The following is a 21,487-nucleotide window of genomic DNA, read 5'->3' on the forward strand; positions in this document are numbered from 1 at the left end:
CCTCAACAGGGACGCCCGCCGCGCCCAGTGGTGGCGAGATTGTTGCATTTCCGCGACAGGGACCTGCTCCTCAATAACGCCAGAAGGAACGGGCCATACCAGGTGGACAACAGCAAGGTGAATATTTTCCCGGATTACACCTATGAGACTCAGCACCAGCGGTCCTCCTTCTTGGCAATTAAACGCGAACTGCGCAACGAGAGTATTCAATATTCATTGCTCTCCCAGCGAGGCTCCGCATCATCCTTAATGGCAAGACCAAATTCTTTGACACCCCTGATGAGGCGTGTAGCTGGCTGGAACTATATAGGGCTGGCAAGGATGGACCTGGTTCTTCTTTCCAAGCTGTCTCAGAGGTTGGACTGCAACGGAGATCTAAGAGGGTCCGCAATCGTCGAGGTGGTTTTGGCTGTCCTTCGAATGTGGTGACAACGGCGGAACGGCGTGGAGTGCTCGAGATGTTATCCAGCATATCGGGTTCTCAGGGAGGACCAGTGACCGAAGAACCGGAGCCTGGAGGTGGTGGAGAACACTTAGACACGGAGGACTCTCAGGCTGATAGTGTGACCCTTCCTGTGGTCACCCCAAATACAGCGGAAGAACTGCTTGATGGCCGGGGTGAGCTTGGGTGAGTCATTCCTGGCGGGGTTGGGAGAGCTGTGCTACGTAGAGTTAAAACCCCGGATGAGACTGTTGGACAATTGGTTGATACTTGGGTTGGGGACAAGCCCAGAATTTGCGCATGTACCTTATGGCTTGATCGCTACTAGGTGGCCTGAGTACGGGAGGGCCCTCCAGTCGGTGCTTGGCCCCTCCTTTGCCCCTAAGGCATACCTGCGGTGGCTACCGTCAGGTTAGTTCTCTAGTTCTTGAACACGGTTTGGATGGGAACTGGGGGGCAATCTCTGGGTCCTGTTCTGGGGGGGGGGGGGAAGTCATGGTTGGGGGTTCAATTGTTCTGTTGAAGGGGGGGGACGTCATCGGTGCAGAGCGATTATTGTATCTTATCCTGTTCGAGCGAGTTGGGGGGGGACACACCGCAACGCAATGGGGCAATGGCTGAACTATCTAATCTGAAATGCATTACTTGGAATGTACGCGGGCTGCACACTATGTCCAGGCGTCACAAGGTACACGCTTACCTGAAGCGTAGGGGTGTTCAGATTGCGCTGTTACAGGAAACGCACCTCACGAAGGCGGAGGGTTTGGCCCTACAGCGTAGATGGAGGGGACAAATCTATAACACCACATAGTCGGCTTATGCTAGGGGCGCGCTGATTTGGGTGCGGGCCGGGGTTCCCCTTCAGGTGACGAAACACACGGTTGACCCAGAGGGGAGGTTTGTCGCTATTGCGGGTAAATTAGGGGGGAGGGAGCTGAACATTTGTAGCATTTATGCGCCCAATGTGGACCAAGTAGCCTTCTTCGCAACGCTTTCGGGATCACTGGCCCATTACCTGACGCGGCCGCTTCTGATTGGGGGCGACTTCAATTCGGTGGTGGATGTGGATCTCAATAGATCTCATCCTTCCCTGGTGAATTCGCCTACATACCGAGTGGCCAAGGGTAGATTGGACTGGCAGACTAAATGGGGACTGACAGACATATGGCGAGCCCAACACCCATACGCCCAGGACTACTCCCACTTCTCTGGAATGCACGAGCTGCATGTGCGGCTGGATGCTCTGTTGGGGTCGGTGGACCTGGTGTCCGCGGCTGTGAGATCCGAGTATTTAACAAGGACTATCTCCGACCACAACCCTCTGCTGGCCGACCTTCGGTGGCTCCCGGGAGGTTGCGCCCTGAGCTGTTAGAGGACCAGGTATTTCGGACTGAACTATAGGACAGGATCACTACCTACTTCGCGGAAAATGAGGGTACGACTGCGGCTAGGGCCACCGAGTGGGACGCCTTCAAGGTGGTTATGAGGGGCTACTGCATAGCTAAGAAGGTGGGGATACGCCGAGTCCTCTTAGAGGACCTTGACAAAGCAGACCAGACTCTTCAAGAGCTGGAGCTGAGACGCCCCGGCAGACCGGAGCTCCAGGAGCGGGTAGCGGCCGCGAGGGAGGCGGTTGCAGTGGAGGTTGAAAGGCTGCGCAGTTTTGATTACAAGGCCTACCTCACTAGATCGCTCGCGGAGGGCGACAAATCGGGAGCGCTCTTGGCCTGGCTGTCTAACCCCACGAGACGAACCTCTCCCACGGTAGCCATGCGCGACGCAGTGGGAGTGGAGGTCTACACCCAGCCGGAGATCCTGGACTGCCTCACGAACTACTATGGGGAATTGTATCAGAGTAGGGAGGACGGGGATGCTGACCCCATTAACACCTTCCTGCGGGATCTGCCTATCCCTACCCTGGAGCCCGAACACGCTAAGGCGTTGGGGAGAGAGGTGGAGCTGGGGGAGATCCGCAGCGCCATCAAGCGGATGGCACGCAACAAAACTCCGGGTCTCGATGGACTCCCGGTTGAGTTTTACGCTACCTACATGGACCTCCTAGCCCCGTGCCTGCTGCTGATCTACAAAGAGGCGAAGCACCTGGGATACCTCCCGAGCTCGATGCGCGAAGCCCTAGTGGTACCCCTGCTTAAACAGGGAGGCCAATGATCCGGCGTCCTATAGGCCGCTATCGATGCTCATGGTAGATTATAAGATACTGAGCAGCATCCTAGCGTCGAGATTGTTGGGGCACATGGGCTCCTTGGTACACAGAGACCAAGCGGAGTTTATCCCCAAGCGTAACACCACCATGAACATCCGTCGTCTGCTTCGCCTGCTTGAGGATAGCCACGAGGAGGCTTCCCAGCCCATGATTCTATCGATAGACCTGGAGAAGGCTTTTGATAGCTTGGAATGGGACTACCTCCATAGAGTGCTTGGTTCGTTTGGATTGGGGGAATGTTTCTTGCGCTGAACCGCGGTGCTCTATGCCTCGGCGGTGGCGAGAGTGAGATCGGGTCCGCTGATCTCCCGGCAATACTCGGTGGAGCGCGGCACGAGACAGGGTTGTTCACTGTCTCCTCTACTGTTCGCACTGGCAGTGGAGCCCCTGGCGCTATCGCTTCGCACCGGGGCCCACTACAGAGGACTGCGCACCATATTGGGGCAACAGTTCATTTCCCTTTATGCTGATGACCTGCTGTTGTTCCTGGAAGATGCTGGGGAAGCACTGGCAGCCGCCGATGCGGTACTCACGTCTTTTGGTGCGTTGTCGGGTCTAAGGGTGAACTGGTCGAAGACTTGCTTGTTCCCGGTTCGTAATGGAGAACCCCAGCCTGACACGACTAGGGCGATTCGTTGGGCGCCCAGTTGTTTTAAATATCTGGGAGTCTATATTTACCACTCCCCCGCTGCTGTCCTAGAGGGCAACATATCTCGTTGCGTCCGGGCATTGAAGGGCAGCATGTCATTCTGGGCTACTCTACCGCTGTCGGTGGCGGGACGAATAGCGCTGCTCAAGATGGTGGCGCTTCCCCGACTCCTTTATTATTTCAGAACGTTACCGATATGGATTCCACCGGCTGAATTCAGGAACTTAAAATCACTCATAGTTGCATTCCTCTGGGGATCAGGCCGCCGCAGGGTGGCGCTTCAGACGCTTATGAGGCCAAAAGCGGAGGGGGGATTGGCAGTCCCAGATTTTGAGACGTACTACCTAGCTGCCCAACTACAGATTTACACTCAGGAGGTGGCGAGGGAATTCCGAGGACCGGAGGAGGAGAGAGGCCTGGGTGTACCCCGACACGTTCTCTCTTACATCGCGTTGCGGCAGAAGATAGCAGTGAGGGACCTTACGCAGGAGGAACGCACTATTAGAATGTGTTGGAATCGTGCTCAGCGCAAGCTGGGAATAGGCCACCCATACGCCCCCGAGATCCCACTGGGAATGCTTACTGCGCTCCCCCACGGCGGCGATTGGTCCCAATTGCGTACCTGGGAGGAAGCGGGTATACAGGTCATGGGAGACCTATATGAGGATGGAGTACTCTTACCCTTCCAGACACTGTTGGACCGCTTCGACATCTCCCGAGGTGACTTCCTACTGCACGCGGCGGTCACGAGAGCGCTGAAAACACATTGGCCGACCGGCCTTGAGGAACCGCCGTTGTCCTTGACATGCCAATATGTGATGATGGCAGCCGGAACGGTCAAAGCCGTAACGTGCTTATACACTAGGATGACCCAGGAGCAGATGACTCCACTGGAGGCGCTTAAGGTCAAATGGGAGACGGACATAGGGAGGCACATTCCGGAGTCCACATGGGTTCAGCTGATGCGCCGGGCCTGGAAGAGCATGCGCAACGCTAGGTTCCAATTGGTCCACTTTTACATTCTGCACCGTGCATACCTCACCCCGGAGAAGATACGGAAGTACTTCGCCTCTGACACTGCGGCTTGCCCGAGGTGCCGGACAATCGGAGCGGACCTGGCCCACATGTTATGGTCTTGCTCTGCCTTGTCCTCTTACTGGACGATGGTGGGGGACACCCTCAAAGAGGTAACGGGCGAACTAGATACAGCCTAGTTCCCCTTTCTCAATGTTCTTCTACCCTCAAAGCTGCATTCCCCGATAATTAGAAAACTACATTAAACCCACAAATCACTCCCATCTCAAAACCATACAATACAAGGCCATCCAGCTAGCTATAGACTGAATTCGCAATAGCCATATCTACAATCAGAGTTTACAAAATTCCACTAAACCACATCAGAACAATCGAATCCACTGCCACAAGAGAACACCAAAGAACACCCGCGTAGCTAGGGGGGTGCGGTCCGCCCCAGGCGGCACATTTTTGGAGGCGGCCGGCACTGACTGACTGGAGGCCGAGGCCCGTTGCGGCCGCGGCGGGCTCTAGCACAGACTGGTGCCTTGTCATTTGGCTGTGTACCGTCACCGTGCACCCGGCCGATCCGGGCCCCAGGCAGCACAAAGTTTTCTTGCCAGGCTCAGACTAGTAAGAGAAAGTAAAAGATCTCAGTGCCTTGGTGCTCTGCTACAATGTAACAAATCTGCAGTGACTCGTTGCGTGTGCAGATGGGCAGCTCTGTGGCGCCACCGGGGTCGGATGTGACCTCACGTCCGTTCTGGAACTGAAAGTGAGGCTGGAGAAGAAGTGGCGGGGCCGGGGTCGGACTAGATGTGCCGCCTGTGTCGTCGGTCCGACCACTGACTGGTCAGCATCATGGCCTCGCGGCATCATGTTAGTGTGCTTGAGGGCGAGGCATGAATGATCATCGCCGAGTCTGCTGGCGTTCCGTCCGCCGCGGCCGCCGACCGGGCCCCTGCGCACAGAGACTTAGTTACCGGTCATGTAAGTTGCGAGTTTCATTTTAGTATGAATTAAACCCTAATTTATTTGGAGCCTATCTGTACTGCTCACTGTACTCAGGATTCCGGCATTCCTGCAGTTTTACTTTTGCTCATTTTCCTAGCCGAGCAGATATAGCATGACGAGATAAAAGTAGAAGTAGTGGGGGGGCGCAAGGGGGGGTCGGGTCTCCAGTGGGCAATGATGGCAGGAGGGAGGCACAGTGTTGCCTTCGCTGTGCTTCAGGGAGCCGATGGAAAGGAGGACGCAGTCAGACCTCAGCTGTGGGCCGATCTGCACCAGCCGCGTTGTATCGGGGCAGATGCTGCAAGAAGCATTCCCAGGCAGCAATGCCATTCGCCCCCCAGCTGAGTGAGTCCTAGGTGGTATGAGAGGGGGGTGGGGTGGGTTGCACTCGCTGGCTGTCCAGCAGGGTTGGCGGCAGAAGCCGATGACTCAAAGGTCAAGGCGTAACCCGATAGCTCCATAGTGCGGTGAGTGGTGTTCGCTGCAGGCAGGCACAATGAGAATAGCAGCCGAGGGTTCCAGTACAGTACTGCAATGTGGGGCACACTTCTGGTGCTTGAGTGTCTCTAGCATATATTGCAGTATTACACCTCTAATTGTACTTTGTACTCTTTTGTAACCTGCACACTTGTCACTTTTTCCTCCTGTAATGCACTGTTTGCTGCCTCATGAATTTTGTTTGCTCACAATTGTCACTTTTACCTCGTAACTTAAAGTCAGCATTTGTAATTTGTTCACTTTTAATTTTCTCCTCATGTATCATTACTGGTCCTATTGTGAAGCGCTCTGATGCTTCGGGTAAAGTCCGCGCTATATAAAAACCGCATAAATAAATAAATAGCCTCTGCCTCAGGCTCACTTGCGGCCCCTGTCGCCATGAGGCCTCCGAGGTGTTGCCGAGCAGTGCGTGCTTCCCTTGATGTAACAGGGCTGTCAGGACAGCCAGGAAGTGAGGTGGACCGGCATCGACTTAATCCCACGGTGCAGATGGGATCCGATAGCATGTGAATCAAGCATTTAGCATGCAGGGCCACCAGAGTTTACAGACAGTCTTTTAAAGCATTATCAACCAAATTCTATAATCACTGAAAACTTGAAACACAGACAGAAGACACACCAAATATTCTTTAAGTTGTCCAGCAATACTCTGTCATGAATACAGAGCAAATTAATGAAATTACAAAATCCACCGTGGGAATATCGGCCTTAATTTCAACCTGGGCTACCCTGGACACTTTGATGAATACGTTGTGTAGCTAACGAGCCAATACATCATTTTAATTAGGTCTGCCTACTGAAGTTCCAAACTTTCTCAAGGTTATGCATCTCTGCAAAGTTTTTGTCAGGCAGCCAGCCTGCCACTGACTTTAGTAGTGTTGTTACCTTTGTCAGGTTAAAGGAGGGAGCACTAGTGTTAATGCCCTTCCATTTCTGGTGCTCTGCGGCAGTTTCAAGAACTTCTTGGAGTTTCTTGTTGCTCAAATTGCTATAATTTCTCATATTTATAAGTTTCCCTCGTTTTCATTGCATGATTTTGCTCGCCAGAAAGTGTCACTCATAGTCGTTGAAATGTCACCCATAATTTCACTAAAATTATGAAAATGTCACACATGGCAATCTGAAACCTTGGCAGCTATGTACAGATAATAGTATTTAGGGAATATTCTCCACTTCCAGCTAATCTAGTCTCACTTGGACTCACTCTTCGTTCTGTAGACCCTGTTATAGTAGATGATAGAAAACATTCCCTTTAGTAAATTACACTGCTGCTGTTTTTCCGCGACGCAGTTGAATTGCTGAGCTAAATTCTCCTGGTATTTTCACTCCTGGAATTCTATAGGAACCCCACCACTTTTATATATTAGCAGCTTGCCAGTGGTTGCAATTAACATCCTGTGATTCTGGGCAAATCATTTGATCTCACAGTGCCTATAAAAAGCAAAACAACCATTGGCATAGCCAATAGGTCACGTATTTCGCCAGAGCTATTGGCTTTGCCAATGACCGTGTCATGTATGTGCATGTAACTTGCATGATCGAGGTAACTGTTAGCAGCAATACTACGTGTCTCTCGGAGACTCGGCATCTTTCAAGTGCGCACCGTCCTTTTTCCCCAGCAAAGGAGGGGGCGGCAATCTGAGGGGTAGCCCCGGACGCCACAAGCTCTAGCTACGCCCCTGCCAAAGAAGCAGCAAAACCATACTCTCTCAGTTTTGCAAACACACAGTACAAACGGTAACGTATCATTTATCTGGCTCAAGTATCCATGCATAGGGATACTTGGGCCAGATTGCCCCTCAGATTACGGTTTGCAGGCATCCCAAACTATACCCAAAGCAGTAGTGTCTTCAGTGCTAGAACTAAAATGCGTAATTGTGTGCATACATCCACAATATTGTCGATCAAAAAGCAGACTCCATCCAAATATCGATTACCAACTGGGAACTCTCTGACCTAAGGAAAAGCTTGAGTTACTTGTAATACAAGTGGGTTATGATGTGAAACAAGGCGAAGATGTAAGGGCATGGGCAGCTAGGAGCAAAGGTGTTAAGCAATCAATAACATCCGGAAACACTAATTATGAGGTGCTGAGTAGCACGTATAACAGGCAGGGCTCGAAAATTCCACTCGACCGCTCGCATAGTCGAGATAAATGTAACTAGGTCGAGCTGTTTTTAGGTCCTACTCGCCCTTTCTGGCAATTAGGAAAATAAACCAACTTTTGTCCTCTGTCTGTGAAAACTGAGCAAATGTGACAAGATAACAAGATTTAAAGGCATTTTATTGCTCACAAAGTTAATGAGCAATAAAGATGCCTTTAAATATTGTTATCTTGTCACATTTGCTCCGCTTTCAGAGACGGCGGTCAAGTAGGTTGCAGTTAGGTCGAGGACATTTTTTAAGGTACTAGTACTGCAGGACTAGTACCATTTTTGGGATTTTTCAAGCCCTGACAGGTGCAAGGGTTTGATAAGTATGCCAATCATCCACTAATCTCTAGGCTTCCATTAAATGTAAACTAGCAGATCAGGGCGCATTCTACTTCTAATACACCTGCTTGATGTGCCTCGCGGGTGGGTTGTCCCTGGGTAGCTTTAACAAAGCATGATCATAAGGCAGCCAAACATAGCTGCATATCATCATTTCATAGCTGAAAGATCCTAGATTCAGGACATCACAAGGCAGCATTAACTGAATTCAAAGACAACAAAAGCAACATTTAACAATGCTCACTGTCAACTTTAACAGCCTTGTGACATTGCAATGCAGCTTTGCTAGAGTTCGAAGACCTCACAGGGTACAGCTATCCCTGCTCGGTGACATCAGCACACACCATTAATAATACATTGACATCAAAATGGAGTTTCAATAAAGTTCGATTACATTACAAGAAAACTTTTACAGCTTTGGATGACATTAAAACAGAGTTTATGACACATCAAAGAGGTTTTAACTATATTTAATTAAATCAGAGTACGTATTTTAACATTGCACAGAGACAAAAGTGGGCAGTATTAATTGTGCAGTAAAATCTAATGTGTGGTTACCAGGGCAAACCATCATCAGTATATAACAATAAAAATAATAACCTGGTTAAACAAAGCGTGTGGCATCCCCACAGAGCACATCCAACATTGGGATCATTTACTGAAGTGTAATAAAGTATCACAAAGTCGTACCGTAATACAACTGCGAGGGTACCACTTAAGGGCAGTGTTCATTAAGAGAGAGAGATGTTAAGCAAGCATACTGAATACCATAAACTGCTCACCTGTCTCTCATACTTCATCATTCAACCCGCTGCTTCCATAACGCAATGATCCTACCTCGGTGCTCATCATTCATGGCAGGGAACCATTTCTCACATCAAATCAAATCAAAGGCAACTTACTTCCAACCACACACCATGCAAGGTGTAGTGTGCCTAGCAAACTCAAGATGATGGACGGAGCGCTGAAACTTTTCAGACACTCACCCCGAGTCACAGATCTGGGTTGAATCCATCATTGTTCTTTAGCTCACTTCACTACCCCAGTTCAGACACAGCTATATGCAAATCAGTCTTGACCCTGTGCCTCATGGGAGCAGTCCAACCCGAACTGCCAAGCCAGGTCATCCCTGGACCGGAAACAAGCATCCTAGGACCGGTTTCGGGGCAAAACAGAGTGCCATCTGTTGAAAATGGAAGATACACAGGCCAGGTGTATAAACAGGATATCTTTATTGTAGCTTAGTTCCAGGATAGATGAGTAGTATAAGATAAGAAGGTAAAGTGTAGCTCCACCAGGAGCAGCCTCCCTGCTGCTCAGCCTGCATGAACAGTAGGGAAGAGACCAGAACTAGTTTATGACACCATCCATGAAGGCCAGCGCTTCAGCCCCCCATATAGAAGCGCGAAACAAATGCTGCAATAAAATACAATGACCCATGACATCTCAACAAGTGGGCCACACCGAAAGAGAAAGGGGCGTATTTTCCTGCTACCTCGTCCATTCAGATTTCAAGAAAAGATCTCAATAAGGTGAGAATATTCTGGAAAACTTGCGAATTTATAATTAATGTTGGATAGTTTTAAATGTGGCAGCAGTAGCAGGCCCTAGACCTACCCCTGTGTGCCTTACACACACCCAGACCTACCTTTCGCCTGCTCCACAGTCAGCGACACCGTCTGCGCCGAGCCCGTGGATGTCATCTGCCTCTGCAAGCTGGACATGCTGCTGCCTTGGTGGGACCCCGCTCTAGAGAACAGCCTTCTCTCTTCGGTAACACACGCGTGGGTGTCTCTCTCGGTTTCTCCCCCTCGCCCTCGGCCTTCTTTTTCGTGTCACAGTTGTACCGTATGACGTGTCTCCCCCTCGCGGATGGTATGCCCCAACGGTCGTTATTCAGTGTATTGTTGTGGGCTGGGCACACCTCTCTTTCTACAGAGCCCAATACTTTTGTTTTCGCTGATTGGCTGTTCTCCCGCTGCCGACGATCGGCGTCGCAGGGTTCATAAAGGGGCGGCCGGTGCGTGAGGTGGAAACATGCTGACAATTCTGCAAACTCAATTGACCGCTACCCGCGGCACATCACTGAGCTGACCTTGTGATACACCCTCAACTGTCACAAAGCGTCACACATCAATAAGACAACCTAAACAGCGACTAAATAATTCAAAATGAATGTGGAGTAATGAGGCTACTGCCTCGGTATCCAAAAACTCACCACTGTAACAAGGAATCTGACAGACGAAAACAAGACAGACGACGAGGCGGCTCCTTCACACTGCCCCATGCAGGCTGGAATTCCTCTGCGATGTGTCGCGCAAACACACCCAGAAGCTTCCAGTTCCGTGGCATTTCACCGTGCAACTATTATTATTGCATACTAATTCACAAAAAATAGAAAATTTGAGTAGGAGGGTAATATCTCCTCTTTGAAAAAAACTGTAGTTTCTTACAACGGAAATATTTCTCAGTGAAGGAGACCACTACATACCAAAAACTATGATTTCCGAGGTGTAATTCGTTGTCTCATACTGCAAAGGCCAAATAAATAGTAACCGAGCAACGGATCCTTACAAGATGGTCACCAGGTTCGTTCTGTCTCGGAGACAGCGACGCCATGTCAGTCTATAATTATAGTTCTCCCTTTGTTTCCATTACACCGCACCCAACCAGTCCTACGTCTTTGAAGAATCAAAAATTTGCCAGCATTCGCGCCAAGAATTTTCAATTCTATTAAGGACACGGAGGCAAGGATGATGCTTTCTCTCTCTTTACTGCACAAAACAGCAGCCAATAAAAACATTTTTTACAACAACAGTAACATTCCCAGAATGCTTAGCATGCCTTCCATAACAACCATAGAAACTAGCCCTATATAAGTCTCTTGCCCAGCGAGCACTTCCTCTTTCTTTGCCCAGCGAGCAGAGTCCAAACTTAAATGATCATATCCACAGAAGCGAAGTAGAATAAAGTTGAACAGGAATCATGAAACCAAAACTTCCATCTTGAGCTCGGACACCGATGACCAAGTCGTCCAAGAAACACTCTGCTTGTAATCACTCGCCTTTCTGATCAGCACCTGAAATAGAAGCGAGACTCGTAATATTTGTCACACCCACAGTGAGGGTAACATGGCATTAACAATATTACATGCAATGTGGGCGGGATAATCCTCGCCTCTTTGTCCTTAATAGAATTGAAAATTCTTGGTGCGAATGCTGGCAAATTTTTGATTCTATTACAGGACCGGAGGCTTCGGATTATGCTAGTTTAGCGCTTATCCAACACCACAGAAGCAACATCGCCCACAGGTTTGTAGTAAAACTGTTTAAATGTCGAACTAGACGACCAATCAGCCGCTCTCATGATATCATGGATACTAGTTCCAAGCATAAAAGATTTGGAGGCCATAGCGCCTCTGACAGAATGCCAGCCAAACAAAGCTATGTCAATGCCCGCCTCTGACATAACAAATCTGAGCCACCTGGCAATCGTAGCAGAGGTAACAGGCTTGAAGGGCTTTTGTAAAGATATCAACAGCGTTGAGCAACCCACCGGTCTGAGAGGCCGGGTACATTCTTCATATGCCTTGAGGCACTTCACCACACATAGTTTAGAATTTGAAGGAAAAGCATTGTAATCAATGGGCCTAAAGAAAGTTTTTGTATGAGCCGTGATAACAAAGGAAACACCCTCCGGAGAGAAAATTCTGCCCTCCAGGTCCAAGACTCTAATGTCAGAAACCCGTCTGCAAGACGACAAACACAGGAGCATAGCTAATTTAGCAGATAATTGTTTTCTAGACAATAATGCATTCTCAGGCCATGTATCAAACAGAGTCAATACCTTAGAAACATCCCATAAAGATGAATACTTAGCCTTAGGTGGGTTTGCGACACGAATTCCTATGAGAAGTTTACAAACCATCGGCTGCATGCCTACCGGTCTGCCATCGATCTGTGTATGTCCTGCTGAGATGGCAGACCGGAAGTTATTGACCGACCTGTAGGACAAACCGTCAGCTGCCTTACTGGAAAGAAAATTCACTATGCGGGAAAGGCCTGCCTCCACCGGATCCAGATGCCTCTCCAGGCACCAACCATACCAAGCCCACCATGCGGAGGAATAACGTTTCCTTGTGGAAGGGGCTCATGCTTGCTGGATGAACTCCGCAGCTTCCTTCGAAAATCCCGGCAACGACCATTGTTGCCGGAAAGCCTCCAAGCCATCAGGTGCAGTTGCCCCTCTAGCACTAGAGGGTGACGCTCGCCTTGAGGGTCCTTGAGCATCGTCGGAAAAGACGGAAGAAGGAGAGGAAGGTCGCACGCCAGTTACAGGAGAACCGGGAACCAAGGTTGCGACTTCCAGATCGAAGTTATCAATACCAACTCCGCCGATTGTAGGGAGATCTGATTGGCCACTCTGGGAATCAGAAGAAAGGGTGGAAAGGCATAGTTGAGGGACGTTGACCAATCCTGAGAAAATGCATCCGTGGCCCTCGCCAGCGGGTCCGGTCTCCAACTGAAGAACGCCTCCAGTTGACTGTTCAGTCTGGACGCAAACAGGTCTATGTGGCATGGACCCCAAATCGATTGAGTCATTTGGAAGAGCGATGGAGGAAGTTTCCAATCGCTGGAGTCTTTTAAATGACGAGAATTCCAGTCCGCAATCGTATTTTCCTTGCCCGGGAGATACTCTGCCACCACTGTTATCTGATGAGCCAGGCAATAGTGCCAGATGTCCTTGGCTATCTCCGCCAAGATCGGAGATCTAGTGCCCCCCCAGCTTGTTTATATAACGTACCACGGAGATGTTGTCCATCCGCAGTAGAATACAGCAGGAAACCCTCTTGGGGGGAAACGTGCGGATCGCAAATGATCCCGCAAGAAGTTCGAGACAGTTGATATGTAATTCTAGTTCTTGAGATGACCATCTGCCCCCTGTCGTCATCGTCCCACACCGGGTTCCCTAGCCCGACTGACTGGCATCCGATTCTATCACGATCTCCGGGTAAGACCCGAAGATTGCTCGCCCGTTCCAAGCTTTTACATGGGCTAACCACCATATGATCTCCTCTCGGGCGTCCTCCGTAAGGGGAATCATGTCCGAGTAAGAGAGCCCTTTCTGGAGATGCCGTATTTTCAGGCGCTGCAGGGCCCAGTAATGAAGGGGGTCTGGGAATATCGCCTGTATGGAGGAGGCCAGAAGGCCCAACAATCGCGCAATCGCTCTGAGAGACATCTGTTGAGATTCTAGCGTCTTCCGAAGTTCTCTTTTGAGATCCTTCAGCTTGTGCTTGGGCAGGAGCAACTGCGCCGACTGAGAATCGATCACAAACCCCAGAAATTCTAAGGATTGGGTTGGGGTTAACACCGATTTCTTCCTGTTGATCACGAATCCCAAATTCTCGAACAGAGACATCGTTTTGCGAAGATGTTGGGAGGCTAGTTCCTCGGAAGCCGCCATGATCAGGATATCGTCAAGATATATTATCAGACGAATTCCCTGCTCCTTGAGGAGTGCCATGACCGGTTTCATCAGCTTGGTGAAACACCAAGGAGCTGAGGAAAGACCGAAAGGCAGGACCAAATATTCCAGTTGTAAGAAATGGGGTTACCCAAATCTTCAAGGGGGTAGCATGGAACCAAGCAGGCAGGCCAAACTTCGAGGACATGTGAAGCACTCACGCAGTACCTACAGAGGACACACCAGGCACACCACAAAAGAGGCAGGACACCAGTTTGAGTTGGAAAATTAAGAAGTTTAGTATCTCCAACCTGCAAAGCAAAAAATGCATAACAGTGGTATCATCACATGGCGCCAACTGGCACCAGTGCCAAGTGTATCAAGGGGGATTATTTAACATGGGAAATAAGGGCTGAGTCTGTAAGTCCATATCTGAAAATAAAGATGATTAAATTAACATTCAACATGGGGCCAATTTGGCGGGGCCCACTCAGGCTCTCATCCTTAGAGGTAGGCTGAAATTGTAAAATCCAACATTAGCATACATACATAACCTGTATTATAACTCCAACACGACCCCTGTAAGGGAAAACATCAGGGCATCATAGCACATAATAGACAGGAGCACCTGTAACACATCCGCAAGGCTTGCTCCTTAACAGGGGATGAGACTAGGGGCCTGGAACAGCATGTCAGGCCAGCCTCGGGGCACACCTGCAATAAAGGGCACCACCCGGTCTACTCCATCATCCCTGTGGGTATATCACAACAGCCTAAATGCATTTAACATTCGGCACACACCTTAGCAGGTTAATCCGCCTACAAGGAACACTAGGCACAGAAGCGCATCGCACCTGGGCAGGTAACCAGAAAATACCAGGCCGGAATAAAACTACTTATGCCAGGGTAAAACACTTCCTTCAGCAGGAATAAGCAGTGAATTACATGGAGAAATAACACTTCGGTCAATGTAAAGCATTTCATCAGATGTAGAACATTACCCATTTTACATGACGGCAGGCATAGGCCTAAATCATGGGCCAGGACACCTGCAATACAACATCAAGGCTCACTCTATAGCCTGGAGCCTAACCCTGGGCCTGGAACATCACGTCAGGCAGGAGCTCCTGTCACTTAAGCACCTTAGGAGAAACAACAACGTAGGGGGCAAAACACGGGCCCGGAATAGCATATCTGGCCAGCACCGGGTCACATCGGGCACACACCTGTAAAGGAAAAGTCACATTCACCTGCCCGGTGGGCACAAAAGCCTTATCTATAAAATCACCTTGGCAGTACATAACAGTAGTATCCATCATAGGCAGGGGCGCAGTAACCTAAGCACCCAGCATTGACATAAGGTGTGGCCGTGACTCGGGGGGGCATCGATAATTCCTTGGGGGACCCTATGGGCTAGTTATCGGCCTCCTACAACTGGCACCGTCTACTAGGGCCACTGACTCCACTGGGGCCCAACGTTGCAGGTGCCCACTGCCAGACGGGGCACCTGGGAAGTTAGTATGGTCCTTGGGGCGGGCACCGACCATATGCCCCGACACACCCCCAACCCACGATGCGGCTGAGTCCCCACTCACCGGAAGACCTGCGGTGGATGGTGAGGCTCCGGCTCCTCTGGGGTCTCACTAGATTCGGGGGTGGGGCCAGGCACCGATTCTGTGCCTCGACGCTCCCTCTCCCTCTGCAGCTGCTCTGTGCGGGTCTTTACCTGGGCCCCTATTCGACACAGGGGGCCCAGGGTTTCCAAACGGCCTCCGCGCTGCACAATCGGGGCTCCCTCTTCCTCACGGGAGCCCCGCAGGCACTCTACTCCTCCGGCCGGCTTCACTTCCTCTGTGGCCGCGGGGCTGGCACCGACAGTGTGCCCCGGCCCCGCCTCTTCCACCGGCCCCTCTCTCCGGGGGCACAGACCGGCGGGGTGGGCTCCCGCTCCAGTCACTCTTGCTTCGGGGCTCCCCCTCGATCACGGGGGCCCCGCACCGGCGCTTCACCTGGGTCCCCCTCCTACCTCACGAGGACCCGGGGCTTTGATTCCGCTTCCTCCTGCCTTCCCGGCCGACAGCCAATCCCTGCACGGCGTTGGCGGGCCGATGACGCGGCCTGGCCCCCGTCACGTGATGCGGGTCAGGAAGGCTTCAGGGCCTAACGCGGCCCCCTCTTCACTTCGGCGGCCCTCTCCTGGCACCGGGGGCCGCCGCAACGGTATTCACGACAAAGGGGGTCCCATCAAGGCGGCGCCGGGCCGCGGCGGTGATTTTCGCCAAATTACAACCGGCGCAAGGCAGCGCCAACACTCCTCGGGCTGCGGCGGTGATATCGGCGGCTATAAGGGGTAGGCTCCCTTTTTAATTAATTAATTATATGGCGGACAGCGCGCCAAAACAAGGGTAGGCTCCTCAGCGCGATTCTCCTCAGCAGGATGGCGCTATTCACAGCGCACTGCTCCTCCCTCTGCCCACAACCTCAGCTCCTTCCTCAGGCCACGCAGAAGGGGCAGGAAATTAACTCTTCCTCAGCGCTTCGCCAGTATAGCGCTTGACAGGCAGGCTTTACAGCACTAGGGGGCCACAACAGTCCCAGGGCCCAGCGCTTTCACAGGGCCTCACAGCACCTCAGTCAGCAACAGTTCTTTTGGGGGCACAATCTTCCCCATGGTGCTTCAAAGGGGCCACAGCTTCTCAAGGGGGTAGACAGTCCCACTCCTCACCTCCTGGGCGCTTCTTCCTCGCAGCGCTGCCGTAATTCCCGGGCCCCACAGTGTCAGGGACCTGGGTAGGGGCCCTCCCTTGTCAGGGGCCCAGGGGACAGCAGAGTAGGGGGTTTTAGGGGTGCAGGGCCCAGCTCACAGGCCCATGTGGCGGTAGCTCCTCGCAGCAGGCCCCCTCTCTTCCTTGTCCCAGCGCTGACTGACTCTCTGGTGGCACATCCCCCTTACTTATACCCTCCTCCCAGGCAGTGCCAGAACCTTCTAGAATGTTGGCAAAGCTGGCCTAAACTGGCTCAAGGGGAGGGGTTGAGCACCCTGGGTGCCAGGCTTTCCCTCCAAAAGCTAGGGGTAGCTGGGTAATAATAACTAGACCGCTGACCTATGGCAGTTTAGTGGCAAAACCCATGGCCATGGCATCCATTTTAAACATAGGACATTTCAGCCAGGTGCATTTTACAATGGAGGGTATTTACAAGTGCTCACACCATTACATAGCATTACAATTTAACAACATCACACCACTCATGGCCTATACAGGTTTAATCCCATGGGGGAGACATTCCAAATTAGGGGGGCAAAAGCGAAAAATTTCAGGGGGAAAAGGCCAAGTCCAACACCAGTCGTCTGCCTTGCCAGAGGAATTGCAAGAATCGCCGATGAGGGGGAAAAATCGGAACTGCCAAGTAGGCGTCCTTGAGGTCCAGGCGGGCAAGCCAGTCCCCTTGCCTCAAAATGTCCGCCAAAAGGTGGATCCACTTCATCTTGAAATGCCTATAGAGGACGAAGCCGGTGAACCCTTTCAGATTGAGAACTAAGCGATAGCCGCCGCCTCTTTTCTGGACCAAGAAGACGTTGCTGCAGAAACCGCCTGGTTTGCCTTCACAGTAGGCTACCGCGTGATTTTTCAGCAATTCTTCTATCTCTTGATCTATAAAATTCATGTCTAGTTGGGAAAAATACAAGGGAGGGGAGGAGTGTCCTGCACTGGGTTTTGATAAAACTCTATGTGGAATCCCGCCACTGTCTGCAGAACCCAAGAATCCTGTGTAATTTGAGACCAATTGTGTAGAAAGTGCCGGATGCGACCCCCCAGAGGATAGGAGAACAAAGGTGTTGGACTCACCTGCAGTAAGTTGTGGCTGGAAGTTATCCCTTTGGCCGCCACGACGAAATCTGCCTCTGAATTGGCGCCTGGAGGGGTAGAAGGTTCCGCCTCTGGTGGTGTCCTGAAAGTCCCCTCTGCCGCTGCCATATCCACCTCTCTGTGGGCCCTGGGAATAGGAAAGGCCTGGCGAGCGGCCCCTGCCTCGCCAGGCCCTTCCAGAAAGGCCAGTCTGGAAAACCTTCCGAAGATTGGTTTGGGCCTTATCAAGTGAAGTAAAGGTCCCCACGTACTTGGAGACGTCCTTCACGAACTTGTCCCCGAACAGCAAACCCTCAGCCAAAGGGCCTGGCTCGGCAGATGCCAGCTCCGCAAGGTTGCTGTCCATCCTCATGAGTAAGGAATTCCTACGCTCGGATGAAATAGCACAGTTGGCATTCCCTACGAAACAAATGGAGCGTTGAGCCCATCCCGCCAGGATGTCGGGGTCTATGAGCGCACCCGTTTCCTTGGCAACCAGAGCCAATTCCAGGATCTTCGCCAGCGGACCAACGGTGTCCAAGAGCTTATCTTGGCACCTGCGCCAAGCTCTGTCGATCCCCTTCTTCGGGTCTTTGTGAAATTTCTTAAGGAACGCCAGCATGTTCGGATCTATCTTCGGCGTCTCCGCCACCCTGTTTGGGACATCCGGGCGAGGACACTCCGAGAGTAGCCTGCTCCTGACCTCCCTATCAAAGCTACGCCTGAGGTTCTGCTGGAGGTAGCCGGCAACCTCAGGGGGAGGGGCCCAATCGGAGGAACGCGGGTGGACAATGTCCGCCGAGTTGAAATCAAAAGGTGATGTAGATTGGTACGCCGGCGCTACCTGGGAACCCCCACAGCGCTTTTTGGCTTTCTTCTTCTTGGGGGACTCTGTCTTACTAGTGGAGTCTGTGTCAGTGTCTGTGTCCGTGTCTGTGGTGGTATACACCATGGTGGAAGACGATTGACTAGGGCCCGCCACCATGTATTGATGGTCACTAGCGGGCGGAGGGGGCAACTTAGTCAACGCCGGAGCGTGAGGCCAATTAGAAGAAGAGATGCTAGCAGAGGTTGTAGCAGAGGTAGCACCAGAAGAGGCTGGGGAAGGCTCAGGTAGCATGCCATGCCTCTTCGCAAATTGCTCAAGTTGCGCTATAATCGGTCTTAGTGCGACAGCCAGCGCCTTGTTCACCATCTTGGGGACCGCCACCTCAACTGCCCTACTTACAGACTGCTGCACAGATGCGTCCAACGCATCCACTAGGTTATCCTCCAGAGGCGTAACTTGCGTCTCCTCGTAGTACCCGTATTGATCTTCCTCGCAGTAGGCCCAGTTTTCCATCGTGCAATTGAAAAGGCAGTGCCAGATATATAGAAAGCTTGAACCAATCCAAGCAATCCCAAAGGGATTAATCAAGGGGGAACCACCCTACGTGCAAGAATATGGGTAGATCAGAAAAATGCTCCTCAGCAAAGCTGCAGACAGTCACCAGCCAAATATCATTTTAAAAGCTTGCCCCCAGCTTTGGCCTGACTCCAATATTATAACCAGCCCTTGGAAGGCGTCAGCAACGGGACCGCAGGACAACCTGTCACCTAAACTACTGGTCACCTTGAAGCTCGTTTGAAAAACGAGCGCGAGGAAAAGAAATCGGGGCTTGGGCTGCACGCAGCCCAAAAGGAGCCCAAAAGAAGCCCAAAAGGAGCCCAATTGGGCTGCGTGCACCCGGCTGGTGATCGGCAATCAGCAACGCGGGCCTGAATGAGGGGAGGGGACTGGAGAAACGGGGAAAACCGCCGTCGGGCGGAGGCGCGCGGGGACAGGGATTCTCGCGCTGACCTTGCCGCGCGCCACCGCTCGAGGGCAGGCCAGCGCGGGGAAGTTAAACGCTCTGAAGCGTTCCTCACACGAACCCACGGTCAGTTCACAAGCTGCACGGCAGCGCAATAGCGCGGACAGTCACCAGAGATCAAATAACATTAAAATACACCAAGCATAAGCAGCGCTCCATGACCAGACAGAACAAAAGAAGCCCTTAATATTGGCTGCGAGCAGCAAAGAAAGAGGAAGTGCTCGCTGGGCAGGAGACTGCTATAGGGCTAGTCTCTATGATTGTTATGGAAGGCATGCTAAGCATTCTGGGTAAAACTAGCTTGCATTTATATCCGAGAAAACACTCAAAACTCACTTCTGCAATAGTCTTCGCATGCATGCTTTGCTTCTGGATAAACCCATTGACTATTCGTCTTGTGAGTATTCTGGTGTTCAGTCCTACTTTTATGAGTAATGTTTAGCTACGTTACTGTCCAGTACTCTGACATTATTAGTATCGGGAACTCACGAATTCATTATTAGGTGATATGAAGCCTGTGTGTGTTAGAGGTGTGATTATTGTCATTAACCACTTATGTGAGTAATTTTTTTTGTTATGAGTTAATAATACTGTCTCTGAGTTTTAGTGCCGTGATTCACATTTAATGAACGAGTTCTATGGCAGAGGTTATCGCTGCTGTGGGTATTTCTGTCATTGAGCACTGGAGTATTGTGCACTGTAATACAGCATAGTTATAATGGTAGTTGTCTATCATTGAACAGTTGTGGGGACACTGCCTTTTTGTTGTGCTGAGAAATTATCTGAGATTTAATTTCAGAATAGTAAACGCATAACTATCTGCTATCCCGTATTGCCCTTTTCCTAATTGTGTGATCTTGTGCATGGTTTATTATGTCACAGAGTGGAATGCTCCTCCTCTGGCTTCCACGTTCACTTTTGCCAGGGTATTAGACTGCGAGGCTGAGCAAGAAAGTCACTAGCCTCGCAGTGGGGCATATACAGGTCTCTACCTATATTTGAAGTAAAGAAACTGAAGCAACCTGCTATCTGCGTGACACAGAATTGAACCCTGGTTGATGCATTGGAGATTAGTGACATGTATTTGAAGTGCTACGAAGTCTCGGCCTCTTGCAGCACTATAAATATGCATGTCATTATTTTTAACTTGTATAACACAAGGTGAAAGAAAGGCTGTAATAACAATGTGCACTAATATCTAGGGACTATTTAGGGGTTGGCAGGGGCATAACTACACCCCCTCTACCCTCGGAGTGCTACTGGGCTCCTGGCTCCCAGTATGGAAAGTGGCGCCTTAGCAGATACATGCATTTACGATTGTGTCTGCTGTGTTAAATGTTCAGCATTTTCTCTAGTCAGTGAGTTCTCGAACAGAAATGAAAAACAAAGTTATCTTCTCTTTCAGTTTGACCAGTCTCAGAGAATCCCGATTTAGGGTATAATCTCTTAGTTGCACTTGCTATGCTATGAGCTTTGTTTTTTAGGCTATTGCGTGCTCATGAATGATCAAATCAATGACATCTTCAGAGCAGCATCAGTGCCTGCCTGCCTTTTGCTTCTGAAACTGCAGGCACACAGTCTGTTAGTGCCCTTCCATTTCTGGTGCTTTGTAGTCATTTAAGATCTTTTTAGAGGTCCTCGTTACTCAAATGAGTGTAATTATTGATATTTATATGTAGTTTCCCTCATGTTCACTGCATGATTTTGCGTGCGAGAAAGTGTCACTCATAGTTGTTGAAATGTCACTCATAATTGCAATGAAATTATGAAAATGTCACACACAGCAATCTGAAACCTTGGCAGCTATGAATCCCGAAACGCAATTTCAGTAGAACAAAAAGGCAGCAGCCACGGACTCACCTTTAAATCCTGTTCTACGGACAGAATCAGACACAACATCACTACTGTAAAACTCCAGACTGAAAAGGCGAGAAAGTGAACAGAAGAGTTCAAGCTTCAAAATACTCTCACTTTCGGTTTTGAGAGC

At 50.6% G+C, this 21,487-nt stretch overlaps 2 protein-coding genes across 2 annotated transcripts in view; both read right to left on the bottom strand.

Annotated features, from left to right (window-relative positions):
• LOC144768106 (tyrosine-protein phosphatase non-receptor type 6-like) overlaps positions 1-21,487 on the bottom strand; it is an 848,841-nt gene that overhangs the window by 360,051 nt on the left and 467,303 nt on the right. The window lies entirely within an intron of this gene.
• LOC144768107 (uncharacterized) lies at positions 11,094-19,284 on the bottom strand. The gene is made up of 2 exons (XM_078651515.1): positions 17,648-19,284; positions 11,094-11,412 (listed from the first exon to the last, which is right to left on the bottom strand). Exons 1-2 carry the CDS (start codon positions 18,987-18,989, stop codon positions 11,390-11,392), a joined length of 1,365 nt encoding a protein of 454 aa, XP_078507641.1. The 5' UTR covers positions 18,990-19,284; the 3' UTR covers positions 11,094-11,389.

This window comes from Lissotriton helveticus, chromosome 7 (genome assembly GCF_964261635.1).
Source record: "Lissotriton helveticus chromosome 7, aLisHel1.1, whole genome shotgun sequence".
Taxonomy (NCBI): domain Eukaryota; kingdom Metazoa; phylum Chordata; class Amphibia; order Caudata; family Salamandridae; genus Lissotriton; species Lissotriton helveticus.